Genomic DNA, 13,192 nt, shown 5'->3' on the forward strand with positions numbered 1-13,192 from the left:
GCACTTAACTGACTGAGCCACCCAGGTGCACCCTTCCCCCAGTGGAATTTTCTGTGATGGTGGGAATGTCCTGCCTCTGCACTGCCCAATATGGTAGCCACTAGCCACATGTAGTTACTGAGCACTTAGAAATGTGGCTGGTGCGACTGAGGAATCAAATTTCTAATTTTATTTCATTTTAATTCCTTCACATGTAAATTGTCACAGGTAGCTCGTGGGCTAATCTCCTCTTCAGTCCCGTCTTCTTGGGGATCCTTTTTGTTCTGGCAACTATTGCTGGTTCCCAGGCTCTGTCCTTGGTGCTTGAATCTCATTCTGTGGGCTTCTTCCTCGCTGATGTCTCCATCCCAAGCTCTGTTTCCAGGTCCTTTCTCTCCTGCGCTCTGCACGTGGATACCCCGTAGGCATTCGGTATCAGTGTGCTCCAAACTGAACTCCTCTCTCCCCTAAATCAATTCAGTTACTGAAGTCACAGACTTGGGAGCCACCCTCCCCGCCTCCCTCCTGTCCAGCCGGTAGCCAGCTCATCCGTATCTGTGCAGCGGCGTCCAAACCTGTCTTCAGTCTCGCCCCTCTCCAGCCCACCGTCCACATGGCCAGAGCACGTTGATTCGCTGACATGTCAATCTGACCATGTGTGTCCCTGTTTAAACCTCTCAGTGGCATCTCATTGCGCGTTGGATAAAGGCCCAGTTCCTGGCCGTGTCGCCAATGAGGTTCTTCATGACCTGACCCCACTTGCCTGTCTCTCTGGTTCCATGTCTTGACACATGTCCCCTCCCACTTTATGCTGCACTGACACAGACCTGCCGGAAGACTACATGCGACCAGCGTGCCGCGTCACACCTCCACAGTTCTTTCAGGCTGTCCCAGTGCCCCGAATACCCTTTCCCTCTTGCAGGCTCCGATCCCAGCTCCTCCTCAACGCTTCTTCAAAACCCACCTCAGCCGTCACCTCCAGCCACCCTTCCTCTGTGTCCCATCACCCACTGTGCTTTGAGTTATCACACCACCCTGTTATTCACTCTTATGCTGCCGGGCAGTTCTCGAGGGCAGTTCTCGTTATCCCCACTGCCGAGCATGGAGTCTGGTGCCCAGCCTCATCCCCTTGGTGGAAGCCCTTCCTGGGTGGGCTTATAGGATGGGAGACAGGATCCCCGGGAGGCCTCTGGGGATCTGTCTTTGCTGCTGCTGGTGGTGCAGTTGACTTCTTTCCCAGCATTCGTGACGCTTCCTTCTGGTAGAAATCGATTTCAGAAAAAGCTATTATCTTGGTTCCCCCTACCTTTAGAGATGAAATGCTTCTATCCTCCTGGGAATCAAGATGCTAGCAGAAAATGTCACATTTCTTTCTTCAAGTAGGAAAAAAAAGTTTTATGTGTTTAATTTTTCTGAAAGTGCTCAAGTTTCTATTTGCCTTTGGAAGAAACCTGGTTTTTCACTTGGATTATCCCAAGGGCCACATTCAGGTATATGGAAAAAAGGAAATGTTCGTTTGCATACAATTTGCATATATCTATGCAGAGTAGATCATTTATTCTCTGGGTGCTTGCTTTTTTTTTTTTTTTAAAGTTTTCAGAGAAATCGAATCTTTGATTATCTTTGCAATGAAAAGAACCAACAACAGTAAAAAGGCAGTGGAAACCACAGTCAAAGCCCCCACCTCAGGGCGCCTGGGTGGCTCATTTGGTTAAGCATCCGATTCTTGATCTCAGCTCAGGTTTTGATCTCAGGGTGGTGAGTTCAAGCCCCACGTTGGACTCCGCACTGGGCGTGAAGCCTACTTAAAAGAAAAAAAAAAGCAAGCTCCCCCATCACAGGGAAGATCACGTCTTTGCAAGATTCCCTTGTCTTCTTCCAGGCTTTTTAGGAGATTTTGGATGGCTGTGGTTTTGCCATGCTAAAAATAGCAGCCGCCTGCTGTGTGCCAGCTAGCTGCTCTGTTTACTTTTCTATATCTCCTATTCCACTCAGCAGCCCCAAGAGGTGGATGTTACCTCCAGTCTTCATACAGGAAGGGCTCTTAGAGGGGCAGCACTATTTGCCCAAGGTCGCTCCCACCACCAATAGGCAATAGCAGAGGCAGGGTTCAAACCCAAAAGGCTGTCCAACCCGAAGCCCTTTGTTTTAAACCATTAAGCTCTATTTTCCATCATTGGCATACTGTTTGGTGTTCTGCCTTTTACACTCGCCATTACCAGCCAGGGACTTTTCCACACAGGCTCATGGTTTGGATATCATTTGAATGGCGGTTGTCATTTGAATGGTGGTTGCATGGTATTGAGGTGCCAGAGTTTATCTCTCCATTTGGTTTGTTTCCAGATCCTCCATATTGTAGGTGGTACAGCTGTAAATATCTTTGTGCAAATAAGGGCCATCTGTTGGGTTCTTTAGGCATTCGATGGTTGTCCTCAAAGTAGTATTGCCAAGCCAAAGGGTTTCATATGGTTTGAGGATTCTCTGGAAGGTCTGTGCTATTCATTCTCTCACACGCTGATCATTTTTTGAGTGCCTGATGTGCACCAGGTGCTGGAGGGGACGGGGGCAGGTTCAGAAACGGCTCCTCATTGATGGTCCACTGTGGGGTGGATGGGGCAACAGAGTGAACAGTACTAAAGTGGGGGTTTGGCAAGGGGCAGTGAGAACATGTACCCTTGGCAGTGTCTGAGTGTGTGTCCCTTTCCCCCGTAGCATAGGGCGGGGACTGCAGGGCAGGGGAGGTGTGCAGTGAGGAGAGGGGCTGCCACCTCCCTGATTTCCCCAGGTCTGTGGCTAAGCTGCCTCCAGGCTGAGGACCTCCTGGCTGCCCCCTCCTGTACCTTTCCTGTGCCTGGCCCACGTGACCTCTCACTACCGCACAGCTGCCACTTAGGGAGAGCCAAGCAGAGGCTGGAGGGAAGGGACACCTGGGGAAAATGGCTCAGGGCTTGAGGGGCCTGAGCACAAGCCTAAGCCCCTGCTGGTCCTCCGGGTCCCCTCTTACCCTTAATGTCCCCAGCAACGAGGGGACAACACGGTGCCGAGTTCCCATTCATTCAGCACACAAAGTGTAAATGCATAGCTCAGTGTCTTTTCACAAACCAAGCGCTGTGCCAGATGCTAGGAACACAGAATCCGACAAGGTCCCCCACTCCGAGGCACTCTGGTGTAGACAGGTAGACAGACCAGGAAAGAGACGGTACAACTCAGGGTGGCGTAGGACTGGACAAGTGGCAGCAGGGCCACTGAGCAGCGAGCAGCCCAGCGGTGTCTGAGAGCCCAGTGCCCTGCTCTGACTTTGATGGTGGCACCCCCCCATCTCCCAGCCTCAGTGTCTCCATCTCTAAAATGGAGGGACAAGTTTGATGTGCTCGAAGGGCCTTCTGACTCCAGTGGGCTGTCAGCCTGGCTCTTGTTCCCATAGCAAGCCTGAGCTTCTCCCCCAGAAGACCTGCCTGGCTTCAGTCACCCCATCGTATTCCTTCTCCTCTCCACCCTCCACCTCCCACCCCCATGGTGTTCCTTGGTGTTCTGCCTCTGGCCTTCGTTTCTCAGTCTACACGTGCCCCTATGACTCTGCTTGTGTTTGTGTGCCAATGACACGTATATCTGGATGTTCAGCCCCACCCTCTTCACTGAGTTTGTGACTCATTATAATAATTAAAATAGTCAACATTTGTTAAATACCAGAAACCACACTATGACATGACTTAAATTATGTCATCTCTTGGGGCGCCTGGGTGGCTCAGTCAGTTAAGCGTCCGATTTCAGCTCAGGTCATTATCTCATAGTCTGTGAGTTCGAGCCCCGCGTGGGGCTCTGTGCTGACAGCTCGGAGCCTGGAGCCCGTTTCAGATTCTGTGTCTCCCTCTCTCTCTCTCTGCCCCTCCCCTGCTCATGCTCTGTCTCTCTCTGTCTCAAAAATAAATAAAAACATTAAAAAAATATGTCATCTCTGCAGCACCTGGGTGGCTCAGTCAGGTAAGTGTCCGACTTTGGCTCAGGTCACGATCTCATGGTTGGTGAGTTCGAGCCCCACAGAGGGCTCTCTGCTGTCAGTGCACAGCCCACCTCAGATCCTCCCTCTCCCTCTCTCTCTGCCCCTCCCCCACTTGCGCGTGCACTCTCTCTCAAAAATAAACAAACATTAAATTATGTCATCTCATCTACCCAACAACTTTGAGAAGTAGGCAGTGGCACCCCCATTTTATAGAGGAGTGAAACTGAATTCAAGCCCTTGACGTTGATAAGTGACAAGAGCCAGGATTTGAATACCTGTGTCTGCGGGCTCCAGTGCCCATACGCTCTGCCACCGTGCTATTTCCCAGGGTGCCCTCAGCGGCCCGAGAGACATCTCCGCTTGGATATTTTGCAGACGCCTCAATTTCAACATGTCCGATATTGGTCTCATTGTCTGCCTACTTTCTGCCCCAATCTGCCTTTTCCTCTCTTCTCCATAACAATAAATGGCACCATAGGCCCAAGGAGGCCCAAGCTAGAAGTCTTTCTAGATTCGTCCTGACCCTTCCTCCCCAGCATCCAGCCTTCCACCACATCCTGGTGAGTCCTTCTTCCACTTTTCTCCAGTCCTACTGCTGTTACCTTTGAGGGCCATCCATCCCCTTCCCTCTTTGGGTTCCTGCAGCAACCTCCTTATCAGTCTCCCTGCCTCGATGTTCTCTGCTCCATTCCTTCCCCCGTGCTGGCCCGCGTGACCTTTCTTGAGCACATGTCTGATCACATCACTTTCCTGCTGTTTTCTGGGCCTCTGCAGCAGAGCGCAAAGCTGGCCATCCATGGGCTGAAATCCATCCAAGAAGACGTGTTTTGTTTGGTCCGTTGAGCATTCTTAAAACATTTTGAATTATTTGCCAACATTTAAAAATCAGGAAATTCCACGCGAAAGTTCAAATTTCTGGCTTCCCTTGCAAAACTGGAAAAAAAAAAAAACAACTGGCAACTCTGGGAACCACATCCCCGCAGGACAGTGGTTGGATTGAGCTGAGTGGTGGTTGCCATCTTTAGAAGGGGCATGGGCTTTCCAGTTGGCCAGTCTCCAGCATCCTTAATGTCTCTTAGCCTCTGGTCACTCTCCTCCCAATTTCCTACCTGAGCCTTGTGGCATCTGGGCACATGACCCTCCAAGTATGGGATGAAGCCCAAAGCCCCTCAGCGTGGCTCCTAAGGTCTTAGAGTAGACCAGCCCTCCACCAGCATCTGGGTCTTACTCCTGGTCGCCACCCCTCTACACTGTCCACTGTGTCCCCAACTCTTAGCCATAGTTCTCTGAATTGCCTCGCTCCCAGGAGCTCACGTCTGCCTTTGTGCAAGCTACTGGCTCTGGAATGTCTTGGCCCCTGGTTACGTCCTTCAGGACTGCTCCGTGTCCCCTCTACCAAGAAGCGGTCCTTATTCCTACATCTTTTCTCCCCACCACCCCCCCCCCCACCTCAAGCTGGGTTCTATTCGCCTATAATATGTAGCACAGACCGCAGGCATCACACCCATCATATTGGGTTCTAATTGTCGATTGGCATGTTTGCCTCCCCCGCCAGACTATGAGCCTGGACTGTAGGGAGCCTGTCTTCTTGATCTTCCTGTCCAGGCCTTGGAATATAACAGGTACTTAACAGCTGGTGAATGAATGGATGAATCAGTGAAAGACTGACTTGGGAAAATAACCACCCTGGGATGTAATGTTGGCGCCTACTTGCTTGGGGTGGAGGGTTCCAGTTTGCTTTCATTCTGGAGCCCTCCGCCAAGTCCCCATTTAGAGTGACACCCCACAGCATTCTATAAACCATGCACCTCCTCTGAAAGCTCTGGAATGCATCCAGGGCTACTGGGATGGTAGTTCCTAGTGATGGCTGGACGGAAAATACATCACTTTCGGTGCTCCAGGGGGAAGGAGTTGTGTAATGATTGGGAAGTGGCATCACCCTTGGATGTGGCACGTTCTGTGGTTATTTGAAGAATAATGATGATGTGCTAAGGGCAGCATGTAACACCCATCAAACACTCATCGTACCCAATCCTGTATTACGAGTGCTCACGATATCATTGCCTTTATTCCTTGTGACAATTCTAAGAAGGAGGTAGCACTGGTATCCTGAGATTTAGGGGAGTTTCAACAACTTTTCCAGGGCCACGCAGGCAGTAAGAATCTAGACTTGAACCCAAATCTGCCTGTCATGACAGTTAACTTTCTCAACCACCCTACCATACTTCCTCAGTGGCATCCCTGTTTAGAAACATGAGGGAAAGATGAAAATAAACGTGAAAGGGAAGGACATATGAATATATATACAGTTAGATTCCAATTAACGATTAAGAAAAAAAAGAAAAGTAACTCCTGAGGCATAGAGAAAACAACCAAGTGCGCGCACGTACACACACACACACACACACACACACACACACACACACACGTTAGCAGGGTTGCATTTGGGTAGTAGAATGCTAGGGATGTTTTTCTTTGTTTTCTCCATCTTGTTTCTACTTTCTAGCATTTTCTGAATTTCCTTTAATGAGCATGCATTCCTTTCATAATAGTAATAATAATAATAATAAAGAATCCTCCCTTCATAATGGCCCCGGCAATATGTGGCAGAACAGAGGGAATGGCTGGTGGGACTGGCTTTGAAGTAGATGTCACCGAGCAGCGAGGGGGTGTGTCAGCTGGCAGCGGCTGTGGCCTCAGCACCTGCACCTCAAGGGGCAAAGGAGAAGCGGGTCCCCAAGCCTGCTGTCTCACCATCTTCCCCTTTTTCCTCCAGGTGCTTACACCCCAGAGCCCCTCAGCAGTTTCCGGTGGGCCCTTCTCTCAACTGGCCTCATGTTCTTTTACCACTTCAGCGTCTTGCAGATACTGGGCCTGGTAAGTTCGGTTCTGTTCCCCTTCTATCCCCTCTGTTTGGACTTCTCCATAAATCTTGATAATCCTGGTTGGCGCTGGTGTATCGTTTTGTTTTGAAAATACAAGATGCCAAAGGCCAGCATGTCACATTGTTGTGTCTGGGTTGCTGATTTATGATCCACAGCCTGGGCCTCTTCAGAGAAGTTTCTGAAGCCTTCAGTATTGATTGTTCCTTTCATCCCTGGGGAGGCAAACGTGCCCTTCACTGATGACCACCCGGGTCGGGAACAGTGAGCTGCAGCTGGAATGGGGTTTGCTGTGGACCCCACATTGGGGGGGTGGGGCACAGGGAGGCAGGACCTTAAGCCCAGGCCCCAGGGCCTGGAGGCTTCTGGGGGCTTCTGACCTTGGGTCCATTCTGGGCCTACTCCCAGGCCCTGGGCTGTGTGGCCGGTGCAAGTACAGTGTTGGGGGACTCCCATGGCATTCTGGGGTGTTCAGACCCGCCTGGAGTGTGGATGATGGCTGGACTCAGTAGTTGAGTTATCCAGAGTCCAGAATTGCTGAGTGCATGGGTGTCTATTGGTGGCAGAGTGAGGAGGACGAGCTCGAGGCTGGGGGTCAGGAGACCTGAGGTCAAGTCCTGGCCCTGTCACCGTTCTGGGTCACCTCACCCTCGAGGGTAGAGAGCTCTCCACTCCTCTGTGATATGGTACAGATGCCCCCAGGCTCCCCGAGAGGTGCTGAGGACTTGTCTCTAACGTGAACAGGCTTGAAGGGCTTTGGAAGGCAGGTGCCGTGGCCGTCCTCGGGGCCAGAGTGGCAGGTCTGGTTTTGTGCGCGAGCGGCATTAGCATAGCATCAGCCGTGTGGAGCCTCGTGAAACCTGACAAGACTACGGCACAGGACCGATGTCACCCGTGCCTCTGTAGAAGCAGTCACTTTCCCTTCCCCACCTTGGCGTATCGCTGCTCTGCTCTGGTTTGCCTGGAGGGCAGTTTGAGCTCTTTGCCAATGGCGTGAATGCTTCCCGCGCTCTAGGAAGGAAGCAGTATGACGTTCACACTTACTCTGACCGCTCTCTACTGGGACTGCTTGATTCCAGAGGGGTCAGTGTCCTCATGTCACCACACATAACCATGCTCAGTCCCACCTCCAGGCCGCGCCTCCTCCGAGGAAGGCACCATGCACTCCATTCCTCTCCATGACCCCCATCCATCCTTCATGAGTCCATTCAGGGTGCCACCTACTTCATGAAATCTCCTCTGAGGACTCGGGCCCCATGCTGTACACTCCTCAGTTCTCCTGGTGGGGAACACCTGGTGCGCACCGTCTGCTCTGAGGTCAGATGCGGTTGCCCATGCCAACGCGGTTGGCCTCCAGTTAAGCAGAGGCAGGGACCATGCCATTGACTGTTTGGTCATCCCCTGATACCTCTCTGGGTACTAGGCTCATAGTAGTTGCTTAGGAATGACAGCAGGCTCTAGACCCAACCAGAAGGCAAGACTGAGCAAAACCAAACAGCTTTTCCATTGGATGGCCTCCCTCATCACCTCCCGAGGGCTCTAGCCTTGACCCAATCCAAAACCCTAGGGCAGAGAAATTCCACTATGAACAGGTGGGGATTTGTTAATCCCTCCTTGTTTAGTCCCCCAATAGGTAGAGATGGCTGAACTGGCAAAAGCCAGAGAAAGCCTCAGGATGGTGAACGCTCACTCTACCTCCCTTATCCCTGCAGGTCACCGAAGTGAATTTGAACAACATGCTGTGTCCGGCCATCTCAGACCCATTCTACGGCCCCTGGTATCGCATCTGGGCCTCGGGACACCAGACTCTCATGACCATGACCCACGGGAAGCTGGTCATCCTGTTCTCATACATGGCTGGGCCCTTGTGTAAATATCTGCTGGATTTGCTCCGGCTTCCAGCCAAGAAAATAGACTGAAGGTGCTTGTCTTTTTTTTTTTTTTTTTTTTTTTTCTCCCTGAGGAAGCAAGTCCTGACTTGACTTGGAAAACACCCAGTTCTTGATGAAATCATGGGGAGAGGGCAGTAGGATGTCTGGTGTATTTCTCTTTCCCTTCTCCCTGTCCCTTTCTTCCATACTCTTCCCTCCCCAGCTCTTCCGCCCAGGACATCTCCTGAGCCTGAGGCATCATGCTGAGGGTGGGATCCTTTCCCCTCCCCTTTGGCTCTTTCTCTCTGCTCCTAGTGGCCTTACGTGGGCGAAAGTAGTCAGTGGCTTTCACTCTGCTTGTTGGTGCTTTCATGACAGCTGGTTGAGGGGACGGGGACCAACAAGCAGTAGTTCTTTTGTTGGCATTGAGGTGATGAGATTGGGTTGGGTTTCATTTCTCCACTGCCAGGGACCTCCAGGCTTACGCCAGGGTCCCCTTTTGTCTCCAGCACAGCCCCCACCATGATGGGACCGAGGCCTTGTTTCTATACCAGCGGCATGCCAAGAGCCAAGGGATTTCCCCACTCATGGCCAAAATAGAACCTGCCAGAGTCTTCCCATTGGTGTCCCATGACTCAAAGCAAGCAGCCAACTAGCCACTCCCTCCAAGATGCTGCCCTGCGGTGGAAGGTGGGGGCACTACCCGACCCCAAGGCTAGATTCTTCTGGGGGTAGAGAGCTGTTGCAGTAGCAAAATCCAAAGTGAACAAGTTTAAAGTCTCCACAGCTCCTACTTGGCAGGACCCTGGGTCCATCCTGCCTGAGAGAGCTGAGAAGTGACCCACATCCCAGTGAGAAGTTAGCATAGAAATTAATCAACAGAAGTGGTAACTTGAGAAAACTGTGATTTGAATCATATGCTCCATTTTAGTTCAATGTTGGTAACAGATGCCCTTTTAATCTTGAGTGCCCCTTAAATGTTTCTCTCTCTCTCTCTCTTCTTTTTAAAAGGCAGCTTCAGGGAAGAGTGAGCTGGAGTTGGTTGGGGTTTATTTTATTTTATTATTATTATTATTATTTTGTTTTTGTTTTTGTCAGTTTGTTTGCTTCTTTGTTTTTGGATGTTTGAGTTCAGAGAATCCTTGCATCAGGGCCTGTCTCTGCGGGGGCTCCTGTCCATCCGTTTCGTGCTTTTTATGGGCTATGTCAGCATTCTGGGTTTGGAAAGATACAGATCCTGCCAGTGTTGTTTCCCGAGGGCCAGGGGTCATCACTGTAGCCAGATTCAGTGCTGAATTGTTTAGCATCGGGTGGGCATCACACACTCCCCTACTCCCCACCCAGCCCACCCTCGAAGCCCCTGTGTAGGTTGGAAGGGAGGTGCGAAACAATCAGATCCCCATAGATACAGGTTCAAGTGCTTCAGAAGGAACACCTTCTGTTGAAAGACTTGAACTCAGTCACACATGGACTTGAAGGAGGGAGCCAGTGCCTGGGCATTTGCTGACTCCTTGTGGGCTTCAACTAAGAACAGGTTTGCTTCAGAACAGTAAAAGCTGTTTCAGTGACTTCCTCTGATGGCCCCCGTTCTCCTCTCCCACAGTGGGCAACTGGGAGGCTTTGGGCTGGGGTCCCGTATTTCAGCTGTTACCGTATCAGACCCAGGTTGAGCGTCAGTGTCTCAGTGGTCGATTTTAGCAAATGGACCTACGGAAGGCAGCAGAGTGCAGAAGAGTCTCTTTGAGCATGGTGAGGCCCCAGAAGCCACACCCGGGAGGGACTGCCCTTCTCCAGTGGCCTTGCTAGCCTGGAGGCCATCAATCCCCAGGGTGTGGGGGAGCCAGAGAGAGCACACCTAGTACTCTCACTCCCCTTGAGCTCCTCATGATGCACAGCCTTCATTTTCTGCCGTCTTGGAGGGTCCGGCCAAGTCTTTTTAGTGACTCTCACCCTGGGGTGGTCCTCTGGAAGGGGGCCCCTCTGGAGCAGCTAGACTCACCCTGCCCACTGTCAAACCGCTGCGTGTAGGAATGGCTGACGAGGAACTGTGCGAGGCCTCGGTGCCCCTTGGCTCCTCACAAAAGGAAAGGTTGGAAGGAGGTCACGGGAGGAGCCCCTGGGGGCGTGTCCTGTCCCCTCCCAGAACAAGGAATCTCTGCAGGCAGATGGTCTGTGCTGCAGCTGGGGGCCCGCAGCCTGGGTGTGGCAGACACTCCTCTTTGGAATGCCTCCGTGGCACGGCGAGTCGGCACTCCCTCTCCCCTCTCCGTCTCAGTGGCATGGCACAGGTCGCCCGTCAGCCCGGGCTTCCCTGTGTCGACATGCCTTTGCCCTGGCTCCAGCTCAGTGCCCCATTCGGGCTGATATTCTTTTGCTGGGAAGGAAAGAAGAAAGTGACATCCCGGAGGCAGCTACATGTGTCCAGGGAAGGGGGAGGTTGGAGGGGAGATGCAGGACTTCCAGGGGGCCAGGCCAGCTCAGAAAAATATAGGCAGAAGGAATAGAGAGTGAGCCCTGTCCACAGGCTGCGCGCGGCATCGTGGCTTGTGTGGGAGGTGCTGGGGTGCTGCAAGTACCTGATGGGGTCTTGTAGCTCACTCTTAACCTTGGGCCCAGCCCATGGTGAGAGGTGACCTGGGCACCCCTACAACAGCCTGCCTTGGAAGGTGGCCCCTGGGCCAGTGGGCCCGGGCTTCCCAGCTCCTGCCGAGGGCTTTCCTGGCAGGTGCCGAGGAGGTTCCCTAGCCACCTTGGCCAAGTTTCCATATGCCATTTGCCAGCGTGCGGGAGCTCGCTGCGTGCGCGCACGTGGGGGTATCTGAGAGAGTGTTCGTGGAAGTGGACAGTTTCTTCTCAAACAGCCCCAGGAAGTGAAAGGAGGGCTTTCCCAGCCCCCAGGTAGTCTTGGCCAAGGATCTGGGCCAATGATAAGAGTCCGCTTAGCTGGCCAACTTTGTGGCATCAGCTCAGAATAGAAGAGATGGTCACGCCTGCTTGCAGCCCCCTCCCTCTTCCCAGGTGTACACATTCCTCTGTCCTCTCACAGGGTGGTCTGGGGTTCAGTGGGATGGTCGGCTTCGGTCGCTGTCTGGTACCTCCAGGCTAGCTACCAGATCACCCCATTTTGCTGTAGCCTCGCTCAGGGTTTAGCCATTTGTGCTTGTGTTATGTGAAGTGGGCACAGCTCCCCACCGGTAGCAGGTTGTCGGTCTGTCTCTGCGCCCCGGGGCCGGGTGGGGCCCCGGGGCCTGAGCTCAGTGGCTCAGGGGTAACAGAAAGCCCTTGATCTCCCCCCTCCCTCGGCCAGAAGGACTTCCCTGGGTTTGTAGGCGTTGATCCAGAGTCATATGTCTTCTCTGGGAGATTGACAGGGAAGCCGGAGAGGAATGACAGTACAGGCCAAGATGCTGGTGCTGGTTTGCATAGGGAGGGCGTCCCTCAGGCCCTGGCAAGATCGGAGGCAGGCCCCAGCCTGGGGAAGGTCTTCCCACCACATGGCCTGCCCTGCCCTGCCCTCTCTGAGGGGGTTAGAGTCCACGAGACGGAGTGAGCCGCCTTCTTCTGTATATAGAGCGAGCCAGTACTGTGCTCAGGAAAACCTAGTCACTTGTCGCTGCTCTGTCTGTGACGTTTTCGTACACTGGTTTGCTACTCCGGGCACGAAACAAAAACAAAACAAAGTCGTTTCAAGCAACACTGTCGTTTTGGCAACTGGCTTTTCTTTTGGTGTGCGTTTTGTATTCTATTCTAAGGAATTCTTCATTTATCTTGGTGTTATTGTGGTGGAGAGAATAAGATAGTCTCATTTTTGCCAGGAAATGGGCACATGCCTCTGTCCCCGCCCCCATCCTTCCCCATTTGCTGTGCACTGGGCAGATCCCTCCTGTCACGTCCCATCCCCCCACTCCCCCACTGGCTCCCTTTAGAACCAGTCTTTGTGAGCCTCCTAGACAGCAGCAGGGGGAGTGCCCTTGCCAGGCTGGTTCTTGGGTGGCCCTGTGCCCCCACCAGTTTTCTCACCTCCCCGGGGCATCTTGTAATGTATTTTCCTCTGTTTTGTAAAACCTTCTGATTGTGCCGAAATGGTTTCTGCAGTCACCTTTAGAAATAAGTGGTCATTCATTTGTGTGCTTAGCATTCTGAACTTTCAGTCTTAGCTTTTTCTGTTGTTGAAGATCCCTGAGCGGTCCCCTCACCATGGGACTTTACTGTTACAATGTTTTCTTCATTTACTCTGATTAAAAGATTTATGAGAACCCAGGAGTCCTGGCCTTCCTTTCCCAGAACCTTCTTAGAAGCCCATCTGCTTCGAAAAGTAGACAGAAAGGGGCCACTTGTCCTCCACACCATGGAGGGACCGCCAAGGGGCAGCTGGCGCTGTGCACAGCTTTGCCCCGGGAGCCCTGTGGCTGGCCCTGAGCTCCATGCACTGCCTGCTTCTGCCGGGGCTGCCCCGGATG

The 13,192-nt window shown here is 52.4% G+C and overlaps 1 protein-coding gene across 7 annotated transcripts in view; it reads left to right on the forward strand.

Moving 5' to 3' along the window:
* Positions 1 to 12,988, forward strand: part of TMEM164 (transmembrane protein 164) — a 173,666-nt gene extending 160,678 nt beyond the window's left edge. For 6 of the 7 annotated variants that reach the window (XM_058712383.1, XM_058712384.1, XM_058712378.1 and 3 more), the window contains 2 exons: positions 6,756 to 6,856; positions 8,574 to 12,988. In XM_058712383.1, the coding sequence (XP_058568366.1) occupies positions 6,756 to 6,856; positions 8,574 to 8,780 (308 nt within the window). In that variant the 3' untranslated portion in view covers positions 8,781 to 12,988. The remainder of the gene's footprint in view (positions 1 to 6,755; positions 6,857 to 8,573) is intronic. The other variant, XM_058712379.1, reaches the window with a different exon arrangement.
* Positions 12,989 to 13,192: the final 204 nt, after the last annotated feature.

The sequence above is a fragment of the Neofelis nebulosa genome, chromosome X (genome assembly GCF_028018385.1).
Source record: "Neofelis nebulosa isolate mNeoNeb1 chromosome X, mNeoNeb1.pri, whole genome shotgun sequence".
Lineage (NCBI taxonomy): Eukaryota > Metazoa > Chordata > Mammalia > Carnivora > Felidae > Neofelis > Neofelis nebulosa.